Consider the following 25,645-nt stretch of genomic DNA (forward strand, 5'->3'; position numbering starts at 1 on the left):
TTTGTTTTATTAGAATCATAAGTTATCAGTTAAGACTGAGCTGTTCCAAGAGAGGTGCAGGATTTTTCCAGTGTTAAGGCTGTTTAACTCAAATCAATTTGGGTTTTTTAAAGCTCTGAGTACCAAGGATTTCTCAGAACCTGTCAGGTCCCTCCAGCTCCCACCAGCAGCTCAGCAGAGTCATTTTTGATGTAATTTAACTCAACTTTCCTAAAGCTTTGTATTTATAACTTTAAAAGTTCTTTACTGAATTGCAAGCAGAAAAAAAAGTGAAAACCAGTAACCACAAAAATACCTGAGCAGTTGTGCAGCTTTTTGAGGATGATGCTGCTTTATGTCAGCGGCCAGTGTGAGGTTTATTTGTGTCCCTGAATGCTCCACCCAGCAGGGATGGCACTGAAAGGAGCCAAAGCTGCAGCCCTGCCTCGTGACAGAAGCCTGCTGAAGGCATCTATTTCAAGAAGACAGTTTACAAAATGAGATTTAAATGCCTAAATTACTTAGGGATTTTTTTTTATCCAAGATCTTTATTGTATATGTGATTTTTCTCAGGAGAAAGCAATAGAGACTCCTAATGGTAATGTTCCTCTTCTGCCTGGTGAGCTCTTAAAAGCCTCTGCTCTGACAGCATAAACTGCTGCCTTTTGTACATTGCTGGAGCCAAGGATGTCCAAGCAAATGGGTGCAATTGCCATTTATCATTTCCAAGGGCCTGCAGCACATGTTTCGCAGCAGTTCCTAGCAATCAATTAAAAGCATAATATTGAGATAGCAGATCCCTCTAATGGATGTTTGTCTGTGCTCTCCCATGCTGCCACTTTTTGCTGTCCCTGATCTGTACTGCTCATGAGTGTGGTATGTTCTTAACCATCGATTATTCAAATAAGCTTTTCTGTTAATAACAATGCAATTAACAAAGCTCAGCCAACAGCAAACACCAAGGGGCAAAGTGCTGCAGCACAGACCTGCACACTCTGATGGTTTAATGGCACTATTGACTTACCTGGCCCTGGATTTTCTCCTCACCAGAGCTGATCTCTCTCTTTGCAGGGAGCACTGGGTCTCCAAGGCCCCCCAGGACCCCGTGGTGTCCGAGGTTTCCAGGTCAGTGTGAGGAGAGGGGTGGTGTTTTGGCAGGTCAGTGTCACTGCAAAGCTCTGGCAAGGCAGGTGGGTGATGGCAGTGAGGGAAAAGAAGAAAAATGTCTTTCCATCTGCCAGAACCACTGTGACACCTTCATTACCATGGTAGGAAGAGCATGAGGCCAGATGAGCTTCCTGCAGGAGCAATTCCTGTTCAGTGTTTGTTTGCAAAGGGAAGGGTTGGGTTCTGAGCCTGTTTCTGGCACAGGGTGCCCAGAGAAGCTGTGGCTGCCCCATCCCTGGAGTCCAAGGCCAAGGTTGGGTGGGTTCCTGGCCAGCCTCTCTGGTGGAGGGTGACCCAGCCTGGAGCAGGTGCTGGAACATGCTGAGTTTTAAGGTCCCTTCCAACCCAAACTGTTTTATGATTTTTTGAGTCTGATCTTCTTAAGGAAACCTCAATTTCTCCTTGATCTGGTTCACTCTCTATTTGTATTTCTCCAGTGAACTCCCCCTCCCTTCTGCTGCACTGGGGTCTCCAATACTCCTCCCTCCCTTCTCCAAGGGTGTGGGATCTCCACTCCCCACTGGCACTGGCTGAGGGGAGCATCACTTGGTGTGATCACAGATATTGAAGTTTTATTAATTTTAAGAGGTTTATTAATGAAAGATCCAAGCCAAAGGTTGGAGCACCTTGGCACGTACCTGACCTTGGCTGTGGACCAGGAGAGAATCTGGAATGAGCTCTACCAACAAGTGGTGCCCAGGTCCTGGGGGAAAAGGGATAGAGATCATCCAAAAATAACTTTTTTGAACCTGTTATGGAGACTGATGAACTTCCAGGGCGTTGATGGGTGCAGGGTTTCTGGCACTGAAAGCTGTAGCTTGGTTATTGTTGTTTTCCCAACAGGGGCCCAAAGGTGCCAGTGGAGAGCCTGGCCTTCCTGGCCCAACTGGGATCCGTGGAGAGACAGGAGACAGGGTAAGGCAAGACACCTGTCACTAATTCCTGTTTGGGATGGGAATTCAGAGCATCATGGGGCCAAAACCTGGTGTAGCTGGTGTGTGTTGGGTGTCCCAGGCCCTCCCCTGGTGCTGCCCAAGTCACACTGGTGTATCCTGTCCCCTCTGCTCCTGGTTTCTGTTTCACTTCAGACACTCCCACTGTTCTCAGACAGGGTGGATTGTTTAAAGCAATTTCCAGGCCCTATCCTAGCCAGAATAGAGAGTGTTGGGGTTTTTCCTTGTTCCTCACGCTGATTCCAACAAAGCCTCACTCCCCAGGAGCACAAGAGGGCTGATCCATGGATTTTTGTTACTCAGATAATTGATTAGACTCTCTGGGTTTGGGTTTTTTTTTAAATTACAGTTTGATCAGTGACTTTTCTTTCTGAACAGCAAAACACCTGGGCATCCCACCTCACAATAAATGTGACTTTTTATTTAAATTACTTCATTCTCATTTGAGAGAAGCTATCAGAGTAAAGTGAACACCATTTGTTGGGAGCTTGCAGGAGAACAGGAGCCATGTGTTCACCAGCTCCCTCCTCCCCAGCTTTAAGGTGAAAGGTTTTAAAAAAAAAAAAAAAGCTTTAAGTTGCTTTCTGTGTAAGCAACTGCAGCACCACCACAGGGGTTCCACAATGGCCCTTCTGTGCTGGCTCCAGGCAGGTTTAAAAAAGCCTTTTGGAGTGGCTGTGAGCTGGAAGTGTGAAACAGGAGCGTTATTGTGGAGCTGTGGGGCTCTTGACTCCATTCAGGGCTTTGCTGTGGTGAAAAATGTACATTCAGAGGGGAAGAGGCCCCTCCATGAAGCGCCCAGGGAGCTGCTCCAAGCAGAGGGAGGGAAAAATGTTGTGCTTAAAGCAATAAAAAATAATCTAGGTTTTATTTCTGGCTCTGAAGTTCAGTGTGGTTACTCTGAGATGTGATTGTTGGTTGCTCAGAATGAGAGGAAACGGCCTCAAGCTGCACCAGGGGAGGTTTAGATTAGATATCAGGAATTTTTTTTCTCAGAAAGGGTTGTAAAGCATTGGAACAGGCTGCCCATGGAAGTGGTGGAGTCACCATCCCTGCAAGTGTTCAGACAAGGTGTGGATGTGGCCCTTGAGGACATGGTTTAGTGTGACCATGGTGGTGCTGCTGGGTTGAGCCTAAACCCTGAGATTGTGTTTTTATGGCCTAAACAAACAGCCTGTGCTGCTGGGGGTGGTGGCAGCTGCTGGGGGACACTCAAAAACCCCAGAAATCAGCCCTGGGTTTGCTTTACTGCTGGTCCTGATGTGGATAAAGAGAACTGCACACACAGCATTGATGGAATTACCCCATCCCAGCTGCAGCCAACTCATCAAACTCTCCTGAAATCAACTGAGACTTTTCTGTGAAAAAAAGAAAAACTCCCTCATGCCCAACTAACTGAGTACTCACAGGCTTTTTCACAGTCCTTGGGCTGACTGTGGTCAGGAATATAAACCAGCATTTCAGTAAATTTGTTTGCTGGCATGAAAAATACAATTTGGTCGAGTGCATTTGACTGTAAGATATGAAATGGCTTTGAGATAAAATACATCAACCATCTTGCTGGAGTGGGATATGGGGAGAGGAAGGGTTTGCCTGTTGTTGCTGAGGCAGCAATAGGCAAATGTTTTTCCTGAGGATTTTTATTATTATTAAATTCCTGAGGATTCTGGATGCCAGCAGCCACCTGGGGAACTGCCTCCCTCCCTGCTGGAGCACTAAATGCTTGGCCAAAACCAGGAGTTTTGTTTCACTGGTCAGATGAAATGTGTGAAGACATGGGGCTGGCAGTCCTGACCTCCTTGTTCCTGCTGCTGGGAATTACCACTGCAGTGAATTAAAGTTTTGAATGCAAACCCTCTGGGCTAAGTTTGTCTTCAAGGGAATGTTCCTTGCAGGGCTTAGTCTTTGGTGACTGAACTGTGTTTTATTGCCATAAACTTTCATGGAGCCTTGAGACCCTGTGAAGTCAGAGATATAAAATTTAGATGAAAATGTTCAGAGAGGAATATATTGCTTTTGCCATCAGCAAGCATAAAATGAGTGTTATAAAAAGTTTTAGCCACTCTTTCATTTCTACATTCCATTGTTTGTTTTTCTGAGTTATTTTTTATTAATAGAAATCCCCCCCTCTTTTTAACTTAGTGTTTGGATTGGGCAAAATGAAATGTCCTTGTTGTGTGTGTTTGTCCTCCTTGAAGATTCTGTTCTGCTGAGCCATCTCTAGATCCAGTTAATAAAAAAAGATCAGTTTGCAGATGCCAGGTTGATGAGTGTGCTGTAGGAATCCTGCTTGAAGGGTAAAATGGCTGAATTTCACATGTAGATTTTGCAGTAGAGAAAAAAAATCTGAGGTTCTCTTGAACTCCTTGTTGGCTCCACTCTATGGAGCAGAAAAATCATAAACAGGGCTGAAAATGTCTCACGTCCTCTCTGTGAATGTCAGGTAGACAAAGATGGAAGGATTTTCCAAATTGCCTGGACTATTCCTGGAGTGATAATCAGTTTATCATCTAAATGCATTTTATTCTAATGGCCATGAATCTTTAAACCAAGAGCACCTAATTCTAAATCTTAGGAAAACTGACAGCCTAATAAGGCCTTGAAAAAACATCTTGGCTTTTGCCCTTGTGGTATGAAAATATTCTTGTCTGTTTTATACCACGAGTAAATCCAAGCTCCTCCTGACATCACAGGCTGAGAAATTGTGCCACAACACAAACCAGGGACTGTGGAGAGTGTCACAGAGCTAGCAGGGGTGCTTAAATCCCTTCTTATTTCTAGGAAGTGTCAGTGGGATTTGTACCCTCTTGCTTGGCACCGGGAGACTGATTCTGCCCCCTTGCTGAGTGAGTGTCTGACCACACCAGGAATTCACAGGGAAGGAACAGTGTGAGCTCATTTGCCTCCCTTCTCTTACTTATTTTCAGGGTCCTGTTGGTGTTCCTGGTCCCAAGGGAAACCAGGTAAGTGGTGACTTTCATGCCATTGTCAGCAGAGGCATTCAAACCAAGCCTCAGGCACAGCCTTTAACAGCACAAACAGATTTCTCTTCCACAAATGAAAATATTCTGCAGCAAAAACCAAAACCCTCTTTGGTCCCATTTTTTCCCTGTATTGGCACAGATGTCTGTCTGTTCTGATAGAGACCCATGAAAATGCTGTGATACAAACACCAGGCCCTTGCTGTGTGTTTTGTGGCCACAGGGATCTGTGCTGGAGCTCCTCACATCAAATTCCTCCCCAGTTAAGTTTAGAAGTGCAGCTTTTCCTCAACTTCATGTGCCTGCTGAAGGATATTTCAGCCTAACCTCCAAGCTTGGCACACTGATGAACTAGTTTAATCTTACACTTTTTGCTGCTCAACTTCCACGCTTGGTTTAATCTCAGCACTGAGCTTTGGGCCAGTTTTTATCAAATATATGATTTTCATTAATGCATGACTGTGTTCTTGCATAGAGAGGCTTTCCTAGCAAGTCTTGCAGGTTTGGTTTACCAGTACCAATGTGGTCTCTGTTTTGCTGCTAAGGGGAAAGACCAACCTGGTCTCTGTTTGTCTGGGGATAACTTCCTCTGGAAAGCTCTGGAGTCACCATAACAATGCTCGTTATCTGCTCTAATAACAGAGCTCTGTGCTGAGCCAGCTGTGCCTTGGGCAGGGCAGGGATTTGTGTCACCCCAGCCACGCTCAGGCTGCTGCTGGCTGGGGGTGAGCAGCAAAGGGATGTTCCCTGGCCTGGCTGGAACAGTGGATGTCACCAGAGGTTCAGCCACTCACACATTCCTGTCCCCAGGAGTGGAGAGGGATGTTCCTCACCAAGAAATCTCTGCAGTTTGAGGGTGGGATGAAGCTGTTCTGCTCAGGAGCCCATGAGGGACACTCAACATTTGCCTGTGGCTGCAAACCCACATTTTCTGTGAGGCAGAGCAGGGGGAGCTGAAATTCATGCTCCCTGCTTGAGGAATGCCAGTGCCAGCCTGTGGATGTCTTTCATGGCCAATCCATCGTGGTTCTCAGCCATGTGAATTCAGCCTCAGGGGGATCCTTGCTGTCAGCAGCAGGTGCACTGTTAACTCTGGTCTCTCTCTCAGGGCTTTGCTGGAGCAGATGGCCTCCCAGGTGACAAAGGAGAGCTGGTAGGTGTCCTTAAATTCAGTAGAGCTGATTTCTCAAATCACAGATGGGTCCAGAAAGCCATGGATCACTGTGGTCAGTCAGAATAAACCACCCAAGGTCTCCAGCCCTGCTGTGAAAAGAAGGCAACCCAAGCCTTGCACACATCACAGCAGCTTGGGAGATTTGGCTTCAGATGTACCTTTTCTGAATTAATCATTCTTTCTTGTTTCCCTTTTCTTTCTGACAGGGTCCCTTTGGACCCCCTGGCCAAAAAGGAGAGGTAAGTGTCACACACTGGGGGCTCATGTCCCAAAGGATTTAGGAGTAAGCTTGACCATTGCATCTTTATAACTATAGAATAGGCTCTGCTCTGGTGTCATTCCCTAGAAGAAGGTTTTCCTCACAATCATGCTGTGAATCTGTGAGAAAAATGGGGGGTTGTAGCATTCACACTATTGAAATCTGATAATTTTGCTGCAGCAAGAACTCCTCTTATCATGACCTATATTGCAAAAACACCCCCTGGGATGTAAGAAATATATCTGATCATCCAGATCAGTTCAGGACACCTGAAGAAAGCCCTAACTAACCCCCAGGAGAAAAGAATGGACCATGACTTCCATTTTAAGTGATTTTGGTATTTTTTTATTCTTCACTGCAGCCAGGAAAAAGAGGAGAACTTGGTCCAAAAGGTGTCCAAGGACCCAACGGGACAGCTGGAGCACCAGGGATCCCAGGACACCCAGGACCCATGGGGCACCAGGGGGAGAGGGGTGTCCCTGGCATCACAGGAAAACCTGGACCCCCTGTAAGTATCTGCTGCTTCTGCAGCACAGTCAGGGAGCCTGTGGAATGAATAAATGGATCGTGGGGTTTGGATCTGTCCAGAAAATAAGGTCCTGCATTTCAACAGGAAAAAATAAGGCCAAATAAACCCCAGATCAAATGTCTGGCTTAACATTAAAATTAATCTCTGCCATTTATACAGCACAGTTCTGAAGGGAAGCTGTCACCTTCTGAAGAGGGGAAAGAACACCCTGCTCTCAATGCAGGACCCAGGATGCTCCTTCCTGGAAATGTGTTTTGTGTCCTGCAGCTTCTGCCAGGGCTGGGTATTGATAAGGAGGTTTCTACAAGAATAAATTCTTCTGTTAACTGCAGGGAAAAGAGGCCAGTGAACAACATATCAGAGAACTCTGTGGGGAATTGATAAATGGTGAGTATTACTGAGAGAAAACTGACTGACTTTACCAGCTGAATAGATCCTGAACATAAAATGGCTTCTGGGATTTGTTAATTTTCTGTCTTCATATAAAAAAAAAAATACATTGACCTTTAGTGTAAGGAAATTATTCAGGAGGTCACCTTGTTGGAGATATCTCTGGTGTTCTAAAATTAGTATTTTTAAATGATTCATCATGGCAATGGTCAAAATGCACTGAAAGCAGCTCTGGCACTTTGTTGTGTGTTGTGTGAGAGCTCCTGCCCTAACCTGTGTCATTCTGAACTTCACCTCCCCTCAGTGCATCTCTTTTCCTTGGAGCAGGTCCTCAGGGATTGTCCTTTTTTCTTCAAAGTCACTGTTTTACATTAGGAGGTTACATTCGCTGTTTGGGATGATGTTAAACTCTGAAAGTTTGCTTCAGGAAGCTCGTTTTAATTATTTAAGTGTCATTTGTTAGAATACTTGACATCCTTTTAAGAGGTTTTAGAAACAGGAATAATCAACCCTGCAGATTTATGATTAAAATCTCCATCTGAGGAGATGTAAGGAAAAAAAAAAAAAAAAAAAAAAAAAAAGCTACAGGTAAGCCGAAAGGACAGATTCAATGTTTTGTTCTGCCCAAAGGAAGAGTGCCAAGGTTGGAGGTGCAGTGTTTAGTTGTGTTTTTCAGAGCAAATTGCACAGCTGGCTGCTAACCTGAGGAAGCCCTTGGCTCCTGGGATGACAGGACGGCCTGGCCCTGCTGGGCCCCCGGGTCCCCCTGGAACCACGGGAAGTGTTGGACATCCTGGTCCTCGTGGGCCCCCTGGATACAGAGGGCCAACAGGAGAGCTCGGGGATCCTGGACCCAGAGGCAAGTTAAGACTGAAACAATTTGCTTCTCTTTTATTCCCACTGAAATAAATGGTGAATTTGCACTGGCTTCAGCACTGGGGAGAAGAGATCAGAACTCCTTGGTGGAGTTCTAGGTGGATATAGTGGTTTGAAAGTAAAACCAGTGAGAGACTCCAAGTCAGAAATGCAATTTAATAGGAAGAAAGGGAAAAACAGTAAAATAAAATAAATGCAGTAATAGAAAAGACCACTGACAGAGTCAGAACACAACCTGAGCAGGGTGGTGGAAGCAGTCCAGGTGAGGGGCTCTTCCTGAAGCAGTGATCCTGTAGAAAGGTCTGGTAGCTCTGCTCCTCTGGGAATCCAGTGGGTCAGGGCTGCTTGTCCTGTCCCAAATCCCAGATTCTCTCCAGGTGGGAATGCTTGGCTCCTCCCCCTGGGCGGAGCATCTCCCAATGGGATGAGGAGTCGTGAAGTGGGTCCTTGATGGCCCATTAAACAGAGAGAGCTCCTGGAGGGAGTTCCCTGTGAGTCCTGGGCAAGGCATTGATGGGCCATGAGCAGAAGAGCCCAAAGGAGGGGCCTGGGAAAACACTGCCCCACCTGGTTCCAACAGCTCATGGAGATGGTGATAGAAATAAATACTTTGTGCACATCCTACACTGAAACCCAGGACAGTGGAGTGCTGCATCTTGAGGGCTGCCACATAAGCAGAGATCCCTGTCACATCCAGAGGATTTGTAGCTTCTCTTGTTCTCTCCCCTCCCTGTTGTGGCTCCAGCTGCAGAGCTCAGCTCACTGTGGAAACTGTGTTTGTGATTAAAGGTGAGCCTGGTGAGAAGGGAGATAAAGGACCTGTTGGCCAAGGCATCGATGGGCCTGATGGTGACCAAGGGCTGCAGGGTAAGTGTGGGGAAGGATTTAATGCTCCATCACTGAAGGGAGGGGCAGCTCTTCATGTTGATGGCAATACATTATTGTCACTAATTTAAAGGTGTGTGACAATTCTGAGCCTCTCCAGATCAAGGGAAAGGATGGTGTATGCTTCTTGATTATTCCTTTATTAAATTATTCAAGATTAATTGATGCAAATTAATTAATATATTTTAGAAACTTAGAAGAATATTCTTTATTTTGCTCACCTGTTAAAGCAGCTTTTTGTAATTGGGATTACACCTGTACAATGAATAAACTGCAGGTACCAAAAGCAGGCTCTCCATTCATAGAGTTTCATAAAACCAAAATATTTACAACCATTTATCTTAAATTCTTCCACAAAATTTATACCATAAAATTTTATAATATTTATACCCCGTTGTCTCAGAATCTTCCATAAAATAATTGCATTAATCCACGTTAATAAACTGTGAGTTCACACAACCAAAACATCCCTTGACCAAATTAGGGACAAAAAAATCCAAAGCACATACTCCAGATTCAGGGTAAATTTATTGAAAACACCTTGTACTCAACAGGCCATAACAAGTGTGATGTACAGACACTCAAAGTATATTAAGATCTCTAAAAGCAACACATATATACAGATATTAAAAAAGAAGAGATGGAAATATTTCATATATCTTTTCCCTTCTCTTGTTTAGGACCACCTGGTGTGCCTGGAATTACTAAAAATGGCCGTGATGGTGCTCAGGGTGAACCCGGGCTGCCAGGGGATCCTGGGACTCCTGGGACTGTTGGGGCTCAGGGAACTCCAGGAATATGTGACACGTCGGCTTGCATGGGAGCTGTTGCAGCATCAACTTCCAAAAAATCATAAACCAACTGTACAAGAAGTGAAGAAGTGACTGAATATTTAAATAAACAGTGCATTGTAAGAAAACAGAATCCTTCTAGTGCTAAAAGGACAGATGCTCCTTCTATTCTATTAAGTGGAGACTTTGACACAGTTCTATGAAAAAGAAAGCATCAGATGAAAACTTTAATTAAAAGATGCTTTATGACTATCTTTTCCTCCCCCCAATTATTTTCCAGAATTTTTACTGCTAAACAACCTCACCTTTCCTTCCTTCCTTTGCTCAAGAGACCTGCAAGAGGAAGCATTGCTCCTTTTTACCATCACCCCCCATGTACTAAAGATCACGACTTTTTGCTAAGAAAGTTTGAGCCTTTTCCATTGAATTCCTTGGTGCTGCTCCCACTGACTTCAGTCCTGCAGGTTTGTGCACTCAGACACGTTGTTAAGGCACTCAGGCACTGAGCTGCCTCTTCCATCAGTGGAAATCAGGCATTTCAATTTCCCTGTATTTTTCAAAAACCCTGCATTTTAACATCTGAACCTCCTGGCCTAAGGAATGACCATTGCTTAAGTCTGTGCTGCCAGTTAGAAATTTTCAGATTGCACCTCAAATATTTGCCAAGACTAGTAAACAGTAATCCTCTTGCAAGCAAATTCTGCAAAAGGAGTAATGTAAATATTTTAATTTCCAGGGAAGAATTTTTGTATATTTCCATATGATAATGAAGGAAATGAAGTAACAGCATTTTCATGACCTCTACTTCAGCTATTTGCACAGTAATTGTGATGGAACCCCACCTAAGAAAGGATGCTTTTTAAAGTCCAGCCAAAACCACCTGTATGAACTGTTGTAAAAATAAAAGGAGATTTTTTTTAACCTTTTCTTTGTGATGTTGTAAGTGTCATTATACAAATCAAATTAACCTGGCTAAACTCTCTTTTCCAGAATGGTTTTACTAGGATTTGTTTGGACATAAATTGCTGCACAATTGTTCTTATCCGTGATTTAAACCAGGATTAATTTTGGTAGAACTTTTTATACTTTAAAACTTGCTAGCATCATCTATTTAAAAAAAATTAATAAAACCACTCTCAGCTCACACACAGTTCTACTTCTGTCCTACATGCCAAAGCCTAAGAACAAAGCATCATATTTCTCTTTAAATATAAAAATAGTTTGTGCATTTAAATATCTACTTTTTAAAATATGCCACTTTTGGTCTAAAGTAACAACACAAGAACTTCTTTGACAGTTGTATGGCAGATATTAAAAATAGTACTGAATTTAAAAATGCCAACACCATTGCAGTACTCTTTGGAGCTAATTATGTTAAATATGTATGCAAATGCAAAATTCATAATACACACAGTTTAGAAACTATGCACTTGTCCAAATAACCAATACCATATTTACATTTGAAATGGAAAAATGGGCATTATATGGTAACTTAAGTTTCTTTTTACACTGGAAGAATGAGTTTGCATCTAGGCATTAAAATAACAGGCAGATGGATGTTCTACAACTCTTCCAATCTGTGCTGCATCATCTTTAAAAAAGAAAGTAAAAGCAAACAATTAAATAGACCCCAAAGCAGGATGACAAGTGGATTTTGTATAACTAAAGGATTAAAATACTGAGTCATGACATTTTCTTATAGCTTCTGGCCCCAAAGCCCCTTGAACTGATTTCCATTGCTGGTAGTTAACTTCCATTTCCATTTGCAACAAAGAATGTTTCCTTTAAATTTCTATTTATATATATATATTTACAAGTTACACTTTCAAATTCCTATTCAGCATGTAAATGCAAAGAATAAAGCAGAGTTTGGACTGTTGTCACACACTGCAGGGTGGGCAGGTCAGGCTATTTGGTCTCCATTGCTGTGCGGTTTTCCTGTGCCGGACACATCACACACGAGTCTGGTCTTCCAATTTTTAATCTCCTGCCTGTTTTACCACAGAACACAGTCTCAAATTCCTAAAAAAAGTCAAAATACAAAATATTAATATTATACTTAATGTAGATGTTTACTTGAGATGGATGCTTTTGTTTCATTAGTGCCTTCAATAAGAAGGAACAGGGGCCATACCCATGTCTAGACGATTTTCCAATACAAACCCTCCTAAAATTCTTGGCAGAGCCAGAATTACTCTGGAGCTGCAACTACTGCTGAGGATAACGGGAGCTGCTTTTAAGGCATGTAACCCTTCAACTCTGCCCACTCACTCAATACAGTGTGGCCATGTAGCTGTGATCCCCCCTGAACTAACTAGAAACTTGTGAAAGAGGGAGAAAATAGAGAAAATGAGGGAGGGGAGGAGTGATTGAGGACAACCTTAATTTTATATTGTTGTCCAAATAGGATCATGCTCAGGAATTGGGTAACTAAAAAAATTAATTTTAAAATTGGATTTGGAAACAATGACTGAGGACAGCCTGTCATTTCTCACTAGTGAACTCAAACAGCTGAAAGAAATAAAAAATAAGGTTCAAGGACATGGTGGGTCCTTCACAAACAGCATCAAGCAGAAGCTTTGTACCTCAGTTATACGTTATGACAGGTTTAAAACATTTCCCATTTTTATCAAGACCAAAAATGAAATGAGATTTCAAACCTGCTTCAGGGAGTCGCCGTGCCTTTCCTGAATGTACTTGAGGAATGCAGTTGTCCACTGCAAAGTTGTTGCCTTGTCAGTGTCAATTGTGCAGAAGGGAACGAGGAGATTGAGCTCGTCACAACATACCCGGATCCTGCGCCTGCAGGCAAACACCCAAAATCATCAACCACGGGCCAGAGGGAAGAGAAAAATACAGAAAACAGGAAGATTATTCACATGTGCCACCAGCCATGGACTTTGGGGACTGCTTTGTGTTTGCTACAAGCTTTGTGTATTAGTTTTGTTACACACAAGTCGCCTTATCTTTACAGAATGGGTGAAATGTTTTGAAATCTCATTTTGTTTGTTTACAGAGTAAAAACACAAAGACAACCACAATGAAACAGAGGTTTTTCTTTTTCCTCTAATAAACACCAAACCCTCACCTCCTGCACTGCTTTTTCTTGGAGCTAACACAAAATACATCAAATTTACATTTACCCTGGATAATCAAAGTATTGCATTACCAGTATTTTAGGCTTCAAGAGGTGTTTCATGGCCCCTGCTCCCAGAATTACCTCCTGTCTCTCTCCAGACGGTTGTGCCTTTCCCTCCTCTGGGCGCTTCCATCCTGGGAACCACTTTGTACCTGCACACTGGAGCTGGGCTGTGCTGACTGCCAGGGGCCCTGGGCAGCTGCAGTGCTCTGGTTGTTGTCCCGGGCGTTCCGGATCTCACCCAGAGGTTTGCGATCCATGTTTGGATCCAACAGGTTTATTCGGCTGCAACTTCTGTTTATGGCTTGCTTGCATAAGGTGTCTTGTTGGAAAAATAAAGATGAAAAGAATTACCTATTTATTACTTTCCCACTAAACTGAAAATAATGATCATGGAAAGGGTTTTTTTTTTGTGCTTTATTTGCTTTACTGCCAGCCTACATTGATTCTTACAGCAAGACCTGCAGACAACCCAAGGCACAGTCTGCTATTCCAAAATTCACACAGCTTCTGTTTTCTCAGAGAGCCCATTGAGATTGTGCCTGCCCTTGGTAAGCACTTGAGGCAGCCCTTAAAATGTTCTTCAGTTTGACACTGACTGGGTCTGCTGGATCAGCTTTGGGGTCAAAGAATGTTCCCCTCTGCCATGGGGTTTGGTGGTGAAAGGCTGAAATGATCTTGGAGGTCTTTCCCAACCTTAATGGTTCTATGACTCTAAAGAAACCAGCTGCTAACCCAGATTTTCAAAGGTACCTTGTAACCTCAAGTCTCCTCATTTCAAGGCAGAAGTGCTAAACAATTTTGAAAATAGAGCTAAACTCATAGGTGTTGAACTTGCTTAGAGAAATCTAGCCCCATGTTGTCTATTGAGCGTCTCTGCCATAAAAACCTCACCTCCCACATTCATTAAAATCATATTAATTCCAAAAAAGACACATAATCAGAAAAAAAAAATTAAATTTGAAGACCAAGAGAAAACTAAGTGAAAAGAAGATAAATTATTTACCTCCAACTTTAATCCAAACTTCCTCAGGCAAAGCTTTATTTATAGCACCTACTGTCTGTTTTGTGGATTCAACTTCCTGATAAAGAAAAGGGAACGTCTTGGGTATCCCCAGGTCTTGATGTTTGGCAGCTTCCAAAATAGTGCAAGATGTTCCACAGGTCTGTGAAAATGAAAAGGAAATACTTACAGGACTATATACATTAGAACAAGAGAGAATATTTTGATATCTTTCTGTTAGCTTCTTAAATTACTTCTTCAGGCAGAATAAATCCCAAATACACACAAGCATGGGGTTTTGACAGAGTGATGAATTTTGTGGACACCTCTGACATTTCTCAGTGCTATGCTATCACTTTTGCTTCAGAGGTTACTGCAAGTTGTGGAGGGGGAAATATCTTTATCATCAAAATTAATTGGAAAGCCAGGAACTACAGAAAATGGTTTCCTCCTTGTCTTGCACAGATGAAACTGATGATAAACTGATAAACTCTAGAAAAAAAGAAATCTGATGACCATCCCTATTCAAACCCAGCCACAGTCTACCACAAACCTTCAGAATTCCACCACACCCAGGGAGTAAATACTATCAGCATTGGCAGAGGAGAGTTACCTGTGCTTGGGAAGGATTAGCACTTCCAGCAGCAGAACATGCATTCATGGTAAAGAATGGGTAAGTAAATGGTAAGGAATGTGTGGCAGGTGCAGCTTTATTTTTCCCTAGTGCAGCACACCTGTTCCCTTGCTGGTGAAGAGGAACACCCACCACTTCTGAGGGCTGGCGGATCAATGTCACTAAACTTCAAACAAAAACAAACAAACACAGAAAACACACCAGGCTGACTGCTTGGAAATGAGTGCAGAAATAAAGTACAGCTACAAATATTCTAGAAACTATCACCGAGAAACCACTTTCATTTACTGTAAACAGAAATCACAGTTATCGCCCACTTCAGGGGCCAAATAAAAGAAAAGAAATATCAGTCAAGGAGGTATTTTATTCTGTGCAGTAACAAGGTGCTTCACACCTCAATAAAACATTTTGTCAGCACATTAAGATAGGTACAGGGTTAGACTGTAAAACAATATTTTTGCTTAAAGTTTTTCCCCATAGTCAGGCCTCCACATTATAACCCAAATCTATTATTATTATTATTTATTATTATGATCAAAAATCTGCTTTGCTTTTAGCAAGCTGCATATTAAAACTAGGTAATGGTCTCTCACCTTTATTTAGAGTACACATTATCAAGAATAAAGTTGTAAAATAATTAATTTTGGAACTCCATGCTGTACCATTTATGCAATAAACAGAGGGGCCTAAGCTGAGCTCACTGGAGTCGCAGCCACGTTCGATGGCACAGTTTAACAAAGCCCAACCCATCCTTCTCATACATTAAAACAAGCACTATTCTTAGGCTTCACTTAGCAAATCACTTTCGAACTACACGATACATAGTTTAACAACATAAACTAAAAGTAATTGCAACACACTTGTTAAGAGTTACTCCAGATTCTTGGGGTTCTTGACATCTGGGGTTTTCTGTCGGGCTGCTGTTGAATCTGTCTTCCAACCGAGCTCTGACTGCAGGTTTAGATCTAACCTCTGGTGCCAGTGCCGAATTTTCAACAAATATGTTTTCCTTATTCTCCCCCAAGAAATTTTCCCCCTGTTTAGCTTTCCCTACACTGCATCCCGAGACTTCTACAGAGCTACTACTGCTGGGCGCTTTCTCTCTTTGGTTCCCCGGGAGGTTGGACTCGCTAAGTAACATCATCCTGAGCTCCTGCAAGTCAGCATAGCCCAGGTGCGGGTTAGAACTCGGCCAGTAGCTGTCACAAGGCAACCCTGACTGACAGGTCACTGGGCAGACCGACTGGTTCCCAGAGCTGCTGGATGAGCCCCCGTCCTGACTGGTGCTGGGGGAGGGCTGCTGCAGAGGCGGCTCTGCAGAGGGGCCAGGCGAGGAGAAAGCGCTGAGCCTGGCTTCCACTTCACCTTCGCTACTCTGCGCCTCCGTGTGTGAGCAAAGTATGTGCTGCAGCTGGGTGTACTCAATGTCCATCATCTCCACCAGGCTGGCCTCGGGGGTGGCGAAGCCAAGGTTTTGCTCACCAAAGGAACTGTCACTTGAGCCTCCAGGTCCGACAGCAACGGGAGCGGGGTCAGGAACACTAGCTGGGCTCTGAGGAATGGTCTGAGGCTCCTCGGGGGCTGATCCTGACATGGCTACAGCAAACCTAATCAGTTACCAATGTCCCTTTCAACAGAAAACCATAAAACCTTCAACAATTGTCAGTACTATCCATTAAAAAAAAATAAAAGAAAAAAAAAAGAAGAAACAAACCGAAAGGCAGAAAAAAAAAATCGCACTTAACACTGATTGGCGAGGTAACAGAGTGGGGACCAAGCTGCCGCTGTCGGGGTACCTGACACCCTGACCATGTCTCCCCCCCCGGGTGAGACCCTCCCTCCCCCTCCAGCACAGCTGCTCACGACAAACGGCCTTCACCTGTCCCCGCCCGGGCCTCGGCGGGGAGGCTGCGGGCACTCTGCGGCCTGGCACCCCCTGAGACAGCGCCCGGACGGCGGCGGGGCAGCCCGGGCGGGTGGGGCAGCCCGGGCGGGCGGGAGCGGGGCCCCCGCGGCCGGGGGGAGCCGTGGGGAGCCGGGGCGGGCAGGGCCGGGCGGGGCGGGGGCGGGAGGGGACGCGCGGCCCCTCAGCCCGGCCGAGCGCTGCCCGAGCGCGCCGCGCGCCGCCGCCAACGGCCGCGCGTAACCGCCGCCCGCGCGCGGGGCCGCGCGCCCCCCGCCCCGCCCCTGAGGCTGGACAGGCCACGCCCCTCCCCTCCCCGCCCCGCCCGCCCCCTCAGGGCCGAAATTGACCCCGAGCAGAGCCCGGGCCGGTCAAACGCGGCGGGGATCGGGATGTGAGGGGATGAGGGAAGAGAATGTGCGGCTGCAATGCGTGTTTACAGGCGTATTGCGGGTTCTGGATGCACGGTTCGCTGTTTTAGCTGATTTGCGGTGCTTGGCTGGGTACGCGCTGTTATGCCAAGTTTCAGCTAATTAAACCTTAGCCTGTAAGCTCTGTTGGTTGGCTTTGTGGCTAAGGGAAAGCTCACAGAGAGCAACGGCCACAGGAGCTCAGCTGTGCTGAGGGGACAGCCCTACCTGCACCGACAGCGGCACCGGGGAGCCGAACCAGGGCCACTTGTGCGAGAAGAAAAAGGGAACAAAACCAGCTGGATTAACGGGGAAAACCAGCTGGATTAAGGGGAATCGCTTGTCCTTCCCCAGGGGCTGAGGGCCTGGGGCCGCCTCAGCCTGAACCCCGCGGGGAGGGCCCGGCCCGGCAGCGGTGGGTTCTTGGCCCGGCCCGAAGGAACGGATGGGAGAACTGAGAGGAAAAAAGGTCCCAGGGCAGTGTGCACTGACATTGCCCTGAAATGCAGCCACAGTCCCACAGTCTCACTCGAGACTTTCCTCTACACAAAACCCCAGAAATTTTAAAAGCAGTTTTGAGCACGCTGAACTCAATACGCAATTTACTTCTTTAATTCTCCTTCACAATCCCCTTTACAATGCTCACAGTTGGAATACTACAGCCTTTTATAGACACAGTAATATTTCTGCTTATTTTGTTCTAGACTTTGCAGGGGTTTTTACAGGAAAAAAATTATCAAAACACTCTTTTGAATGTTAACTTAGTTTAGTACAAACATAGACAAAAGCTCAAAATTAAGAGTTCTTTCATATTAATCAAAAGTTTGAACAAAGCCAGAGAATTGTTTTTCTCTTTCTTGCAATGCAGGACAATCATTCATTACCATTTTTAGTCTCTGTAAATTGAGTTAAATTGTTATGTTGGTTTCAGCCTGGCTTTTACCGCCTGCTGCTGTGGAGAATACGGGAACCCTGCTGCAAATTCCAGCTCCAGCTGATTGTTAATTACATAAAGCTGGGGTTTAACAAAGTCACTGTTGATTTTTTTTGCCTCTTGATCTCTGGGAGGATGGATTTAGTGATCCTAGAGCATAAACAGATTCCCCAAACTACTAAAGGAGAATTTCCTAGAAGATGAAAAGCCACACACCTATTTCATAAATATGTAAAGCCAAGAAATTCATAAATGGTGTGACCTGACTTAATTTTTTTTCTTCAGATTTTTTAATGTAAAAATCTTCAAATTCCAAGCACTCTGATTCAAATGTAAAAAAAAATCTTCAAAATAAATCAGGGGATGCCTTAGAACTGAGAAAAGAATCATTAGCACAGATTTTTGCTGTTCTTTAGAGGGCCTGCATTCAAACATTGGCCAGCTGTGACATCCTGCAAAACGTCTGTCATTAAACTGTGAGAAAACAAAACCTGTGTGCCAACAGTCTCTTGTGGTTTTATAAATAGCAAAATGTAAAAAAAAATACACACATACACATTTAAGAAATGGACAACAGCTCTCTGTAGGTGTTTATTCTACTTACAGTAACAAAAACCTGTGAAGTCCCATATTTTAATGTACAGTGATATATTTTGCCATATAAAATACAATTTACAGAAATTTCTATCAAGTAAACCTAAACAAACACACATTTTGCATACTTTTATGTATGTCTTTAAATTAGAAACATCTCATTAAGAAAAAAATCTTACACCGTATTTGATGTTTGCATTTAATACAATTTCTTTGCTTGTTACCATTTTCCCTTGGGTTCAGGACACAGATGGTCATTTCAGCCAGCAAATCCTGGATGTGCAAGGACCTCAAGGATGTACCAATGTGACTGTGGTGACACACACCCTACCTGTAATATAGTCCTCAAGATGCAAAATGTTTACAGGAATCTGATTTTAAATTTCCAAATCTATTTTAGCAAAATACCAAAATATTTACCCAGCGGTTAATTTACACATTCAAATAAACTAGTGGGGTTTTATTTCACACTTTAGAATTACATCCTTGAGGACTACATGGGAAGTAGCAATCTGATGTATTTCACCATGAAAAATGACCCTCTTCAATCACAACATGATGTACCACCATAATTTAAACTTTAATGCAGCTGTATCTTTTTCAGTGGAGAGTTTTATATACACTGCCAGCCTAAGTAGGGCTTAACAAAAGAACAGTATCATTCATCTTTCAAGAGCCCTTTTAGAATGAAAGAGCACTTCTATAATGAAAAGTTCAATCAAATTGGGCCATTTCTTAAATCTGTGGAAAAAATTCTGCAAAAACTAAACAAAATCAAAAAATGCTCCACTAAATCAGTTCAATTTAAGTAACAGATTTAGTGGCCTATTTAACCAAATCCTCTTCCTTCCTTTGGTTTACCACGTTTTGAAATAAATGTCTGATGCTTTTATAAGTTTTGCTGGTTATAAAGGTGCAACTCTTGTATTTTCTTTAATGACAGGTTTGTAAACATGGGATATTTAAAACCTCATGAAAAATAACTAAGTATGACATGTTTCTTTGCTGTACATTTAACAGATGGATTCCAGACCCAAAATGTATATATAAAAGGAAGATAGTGCACTTTAAGCTTATAACATTCCATTTTCAAATCCTCCATCAGTCACAAGTAATTATTAACACTGTTCTTTTGCAGCTTTTTCTTAAACACATGACCCTTTCATTGTAAAAGAAACATGACACCAACATTTTTAGTGTGTGCTGTATGAACAATTTTGACACCAAAATATCACATAAATGAGATGTAAAGGTATGGCTCCTCAGGTCTGGATTAAATTCTCCTATAAAATTACAATTCAAGTTACTGGAAAACATAACTTTATAATCTCAAAAAGCAATATGCTCTTCTTAGACTTTTTCCATTTCTGTACTATAAATGGAAACTTTAAGGTAAAGATGCAAGTAGAAAAAACAAAATTTCAGTACAGGTAACATAGTGAATCTTTATAAGAAAAACATTATGCACAAAATGCAGCAAGTGAAAGTCCAGTATGTTCTTGCTTTTTACCTATCTGATTATTTTCATTCACAGTTGTTCAAAAATTGCTAATTTGTCAGTACACCGGGTAAGGCTAGTTTTACAACAGAATTTTTTAAAAGGTGAGAATATGTACAGTATTTACAGATGTGCAGTCCTTGCTGTGTTGCAGAAGTGTATTATTTGTGGGAAGTATCAGTCAGTTCTATGACTGATTGCTGGAAGATGAAGCTTCAGTTTCCACTGGTTTCTGAGTTTCCTTCGGTGTTTCTGGCTTTGTCTCTTTACCAATTTCCTTACTCTTACTCCTATCTTTGCGATCTTTCCCTCTTTCCCTGTCACGATCTCGATCCCTGTCTCGATCCCTGTCCTTTTCCCGGCTTCGATCCCGGTCCCTGTCCCTGTCACGGTCCCTGTCTCTGCTTCTCGATCGCTCCCTATCACGTCTTCTGTAAGAGTCCCTGTCTCTGTTTCTTGTCCTATCTCGGTCTCTGCTTCTTTCCCAGTCCTTACCCCGCTCCGAATCCTTGTCTCTATCTTTATTTTGGCTCCTATCTCTATTTTTATCCCATTCCTTGTCTCTGTGTCTGTCCCAGTCCCTGTCTCTGTTCCAGTTTCTGCCACGGTCTCTTTCCCAAGGTCTGCCGTGTTCTCGATCCCTTCGTCTTTCCTCAAAGCCTCGACCTTGGCGATTATCTGCTTGTTGAGACTCTGACTGATCCAAACCCTTATCTTTATTTCCTCCCTCATATCTCTCTCTCTGTCTCCCTTCAAATCCCTGGCCTCTATAGTCAGGATTTTTGCCTTCTCGGAAGTCAGATGTGGGCCACTGTCCTTCAGACTCAGGTCCTTGTCCAGACATATTGGATGGTCCACCTTCCTCCCACATATCTTTTCTGTGAGTTGGTGGATGGCTTGGAAGGTCCAGGAGTGGTCTTGGTGGTGGTTTCATACCTTGTGATTGACCCTGATAATGAAATCTAGAAGGAGGTTCATCTTCTTCTGGAAACATTGGAGGTGTTCCTCCTCTTGGTCCTCCAAACTGATGTGGTCCTGGACCTCTCTGGTTGGAAAATCTGGGTGGTGGGCTCCCTCTCCGTTCTTCATATGGCTGTGGCAGAAGTCCCCTTGGACCAGGCATATGATTTGGAGCAGGACCTCTCTGCCCTTCAAATTGATTTGGGTGAGGCCCTCTTGGTCCTCCAAAATGACCTGGGGCTGGACCTCTTGGGCCTCCAAACTGAGGGCCTCCTCTCTGTCCTTTAAACTGACCTGGTGGAGGTCGTCTTTGACCTCCAAAAGGAAAACCCGAAGGTCCTCTGTTTCCCATAAACTGAGGGGAATCTGGTCCTTCAAACTGTCCTGGAGGCCCCATCATTTCATCATATTGGGAATCTGCGAATTCCATTTGTTCCATGTGAGGTTCCCTATGATCTTCAAAATGAGATGGTGACATCCCTCTTGGACCACCATGATAAGAAGGGGCAGGGCCCCTATTATCACCAAAATGAGGTGGTCCATGCTGTGCAGAAAATAAGGAAGGAATGGGACCCTTTTGACCTCCAAATCTTCCAGACTGAGGTCCTCTTTGCCCATCATTATTTGGAAAACCATGCTCTTCAGAGAACTGTGGTGCTGGCCCTCTAAAATTAGGTCCATGAGGTGCTCCAGGTGCATTGAGCATCATCGGAGGTCCCCCTTTCTGCCCAGACATAGAAAACCCTCGGTTTTCCTCAAAGTGCTGTGGGGGAGGTCCACCTTCACCCTGAACTGGTGCAGACTCAGTTTGTTCTACAAACTGATGAGACTGAGGATTTCTTTGTTCATCATATTGCACTGATGAAAGACCCATCTCTGGTTCAAAGTGTCCAGCTGCCTTTTCCTGCTGAGGAAACATTGTATTTGAGAAGGAATCCCTTCCCATTGCTTCCTTTGACTCATTTGACCATGACACTTGATGCATATCTTGCAAAGACGGGCTGTCATTTGATGTGGACAAATTAGGCTGAAAAGATGTACTTGGAGGTGTTGGAAGCAGCACTTTACGTATAGGTTTGGAAGCAGAAGGATCTCCAGAAGCTGTTTGACTCAAGTTTTCCAAAGTAACTTGAATTGTGTGTTCAAATTTGCTATTGGATGTCTCTTTCTGGGACACTGTGGATGTCTGCTCACTTGAAACCCAATTATCAGCAGTAAAACCAGGCTGAGTAGTGGAAATCAAAGCATTATCTTCCTTACCAAGCGAAGTCTGCAAAGCATTTGGAAAACTTGCTGGAGTGACTTCTCTTGTGGGTATCTCATTCTGTACTACCTGCTGCTTTATTCGAGAATCAGCACTGTCATTCTCTGTTGCCATCCTTCGAGCCTGTCGAGGATCTCTGTTCTGCCTTGGGTCACAGCCCTGGTTTAAAACTTGTGCTTGCTGATTTAAAGATGAAGGTAAATCTACTTTTTGAGTAGCTTGCTGGTCTTGATGGAATAATTCAGGCTTTATTAGGGAAGCTTTTGCTGGTGGAGGTGACATTAATGCATCAGACACTGAAAAGTGAGCCATTGAAACACCAACAGCTGCTCTTTGTTGTCTGAGGGCTTCTTCTTGTTCCTCAAGCTGCCTTTTCTGTTCTTCTATTTGCTTGTTTAGTTCTTCCAACATTTTTTGCTGTTCTACCAAGGAGGAGGATGCAGATAAATCAGACACAAATGAAGCAGGTGTTTCTGAAGAACTGGTTTTACTGTCTGTATACATTTTGTTGGGTAAATCATCAACAGTAACTTTTGCTTCTTCCAAGATAGTTTCATCCTCTGGATCATAGGCCTCATCCTCTACTTCTGCTGTAGTAGATGGCTTTTCCACACTGTACCGTTTGTCACTTTCACCAGTCTGCATTTCAAAGGCTTTATCTGGACCATATTCCTCCTCAGGATCATAAGGTCTGTCATCCTCCTCCTCTTCTATGGCTTTGTCCTTGGACATCTGCCCAAACTGCTGCACAATGGGGTCTAACAGAGGAACTGCTGGCATCCCGCTATCTGCTGGAGCTTGACTTTCCTGACTGGAAGACTGAACAGTTCCAGAATCCTTGGCAAGAGGCTCAAAAGTTTTCTTTTTCCCAAAGAGAGTCTGCAGGATGTGCTCAAGAGGCGTGGCAGTTTTTGAGGGTGCCGAGTGCGTGGCAGTGCTGGTTGCAGGAGCGGCTGGGGTTGAAATCGGTGGGGTCACAGTAGTTGTGGGGCCACTTTTAATGGACGACAGTATTTTTAATACTGAAGGTGTCACTGCTGAGGCGTCTGGAACGGGAACTGGGGGTGGAGGTGGTGGAGGAGGAGGAGGAGGAGATCCAGGTGGTGTTGTACTCACAGTGGAGTCTCCTGAATAAAGTGTGTATTTTGGCGTTTTCTTCTCTTGTGAAGCTGGAGGCCCTTTAGAGAACAGTGATGGTTCAGCTTCCTCATGTGCTTGAATTCTGCTTCGCTTCTCCTCCATTTTTTCCGTCTCAGTGGCAGGACGTTTCCCTTTCTGACAGATAACCAACCCAAGGATTAAATTTGGCCGAGATGACTCAAGACCTGAAAGAGAACACAAAGACTGTATATGTAAAAATCTGATGTTTAATGATGCTTTCAGTAGAAACCTATTATTTTACAAAGTGGCAAGTATGAAAGTCATAAAGGTAACAGTTTTCTAAATTCCATCAGACATATTAGCAACTTTCATTAGTCCATAGGCATATGCATTTGTATTTCTTACTTTTTATTTATATTCATACATAAGTTTAAATTCCTTCCTCAATATTTTAATAAAGGATTGCAGCACCAAGCATCTTTGTTAAAGAGTTTCTGCAAAAGTTCAAACTGAAGCAAGCTGTTATTTTTGTATCTTTACATTGTTTCTACTGTTCAACTACCCCCACCTCTCCTCCTGAAAAATCAAATATTTACATTCATTTTGCAAATATGCACAGAGACACTGAAAAGTGGGAAAACCTGGGCTAAACATTGCCATGTGTCATATAATCTGTGCTAAAAGTCCACATTGACACCAATCTATAAATATTTTGTCTGTTTCCAAGTTAAACAAACACCATTAATGGCAAAAAAGATCACATCAAACAGTGTTTGGAAACAGTGTTAAAGCTAGTCATTACTGCCAGCTTGTTGTTGTGTTTTTTCCAGCCAGACATTATTTTAAGAGACAGAGAAGCAGGGAAAACTGCAGATGTCCTAAACAAGCCCACGAGAGGTGTTTGGCTGGGCCAGCACCTGATGAGGGGGAGAGATGACCTTGGAGCTGCTAGATGCAGGTTGGGTATCAGGCCTTGTTAAGTCAGTAAAAAACACAATGAGCAGAACTGCTCCTTTGTGAAGAGCTTCAGACTTGAAGGAGAAGTACATCCAGAAATGATAAGAAAGTTTCAGATAAAGAGGAAAAATGCAAAGGTCTGTAGGCCTGTCTCCTGCTACTGTATTTTTGCCTCTTACATGCACAGTTCCACTGGCAGATAAACATGCCTAGAATGAAGGGCAGAGACTAAATCCTCTAATATACAGTGGTCTCAAATGTAGAAAATCTTTTAACTTCTGGACTAAATGGCCCTTAAAAGACCCTCCTTTAAGGGCCACTGTCCTTCCCCATATGTGCCATTAGTTATGATTTCCATTCAAGGAAGCAGTAACACAGAAACATAAAATGGTCTGTGAAATAAAAGATAATATTCATTGTGGGTAAATGGCAATGTAAGAGCTCTGACCTATGTTGACCCTTCTATTCAAGATCCCATAAATAGGAGATTTTTATATCTATATTCCTTTTTCTCTTATTAAACCAACTTCTCAATAAGCAACACTTTTAAATAACTAATTGGTAGCACCAAAAACCTTTTGATATCAACACAGCCCCCAAACCCCACAGCAGCAGATACATCCCATTAGCAAACCACATCCCATACATTAATCTGTTGAAACAACTCAGAAATTTTACTGAGACCCCTAAATTTACCATCTAGAGAGGAAAACACATCAGCTGTTTTCCTAAATTTAAGTTAATGAATAACAACTTGCCAGTTGGTGGGTGTTGACCAGTGAGTGCAGAGCATCTCACAAACAAGAGTTCACCCAGAAACTGCCAGTAGGCATTTGCTATTCTGCTGTTGTTAAATGTTTTGGTTTCCAAATTTCATGCAGACTTGTGATTTATGCAATTAGTCACAATGAATTTCAAACACTGAATAACTGAAATAAATAGGTGTCAAAAATTCATCAGACAGAATATCTAATAAACAGCAATTACTGAGAAATCAGGTTTGAATCCTTGTAAGAAACAGAGATCAAGTCACTAATTAAAACAGGGCAAAAATTTAACACACTTTCAAGGCAAAAAAAATTCCAGCAGCAAGTTAATAGCATTAGTTATAAATTATTGTGTTTAGAATTTAGTCATCATAGCATAAATCCATTAGAATGTTACATTTTAATACTGGAATTTTACACAAATATTAGAAATTTTACCTAAGCTGACTTTTACACTCACTCAGTTCAGGGAGATCAAGTACTACATGATTCCTTCA

At 43.2% G+C, this 25,645-nt stretch overlaps 3 protein-coding genes across 5 annotated transcripts in view; 1 reads left to right on the top strand and 2 right to left on the bottom strand.

Moving 5' to 3' along the window:
• COL9A3 (collagen type IX alpha 3 chain) overlaps nucleotides 1-10,496 on the top strand; it is a gene marked incomplete at its 5' end in the record, with an annotated part of 33,171 nt that extends 22,675 nt beyond the window's left edge. Inside the window, 10 exons of the mRNA XM_083873392.1 lie at nucleotides 1,051-1,104; nucleotides 1,990-2,061; nucleotides 5,027-5,062; nucleotides 6,189-6,233; nucleotides 6,461-6,493; nucleotides 6,875-7,021; nucleotides 7,375-7,429; nucleotides 8,109-8,291; nucleotides 9,098-9,175; nucleotides 9,874-10,496. Of these exons, the coding sequence (XP_083729518.1) occupies nucleotides 1,051-1,104; nucleotides 1,990-2,061; nucleotides 5,027-5,062; nucleotides 6,189-6,233; nucleotides 6,461-6,493; nucleotides 6,875-7,021; nucleotides 7,375-7,429; nucleotides 8,109-8,291; nucleotides 9,098-9,175; nucleotides 9,874-10,049 (879 nt within the window). The 3' untranslated portion in view covers nucleotides 10,050-10,496. The remainder of the gene's footprint in view (nucleotides 1-1,050; nucleotides 1,105-1,989; nucleotides 2,062-5,026; nucleotides 5,063-6,188; nucleotides 6,234-6,460; nucleotides 6,494-6,874; nucleotides 7,022-7,374; nucleotides 7,430-8,108; nucleotides 8,292-9,097; nucleotides 9,176-9,873) is intronic.
• A 1,396-nt stretch (nucleotides 10,497-11,892) lies between these two features.
• Nucleotides 11,893-16,773, bottom strand: TCFL5 (transcription factor like 5; the record flags this gene model as incomplete). The annotated part of the gene is made up of 6 exons (XM_083873436.1): nucleotides 15,621-16,773; nucleotides 14,740-14,926; nucleotides 14,130-14,289; nucleotides 13,205-13,445; nucleotides 12,645-12,786; nucleotides 11,893-12,006 (listed from the first exon to the last, which is right to left on the bottom strand). The coding sequence occupies exons 1-6, from the start codon at nucleotides 16,352-16,354 to the stop codon at nucleotides 11,893-11,895; spliced, it is 1,578 nt and encodes a 525-aa protein (XP_083729562.1). The 5' UTR covers nucleotides 16,355-16,773.
• A 1,792-nt stretch (nucleotides 16,774-18,565) lies between these two features.
• DIDO1 (death inducer-obliterator 1) overlaps nucleotides 18,566-25,645 on the bottom strand; it is a 48,511-nt gene continuing 41,431 nt past the window's right edge. For all 3 annotated transcript variants that reach the window (XM_083873115.1, XM_083873114.1, XM_083873116.1), the window contains exon 17: nucleotides 18,566-23,648. In XM_083873115.1, the coding sequence (XP_083729241.1) occupies nucleotides 20,287-23,648 (3,362 nt within the window). In that variant the 3' untranslated portion in view covers nucleotides 18,566-20,286. The remainder of the gene's footprint in view (nucleotides 23,649-25,645) is intronic.

This window comes from Zosterops lateralis (assembly GCF_965231275.1).
Source record: "Zosterops lateralis genome assembly, chromosome: 16".
Classification (NCBI taxonomy): Eukaryota; Metazoa; Chordata; class Aves; order Passeriformes; family Zosteropidae; genus Zosterops; species Zosterops lateralis.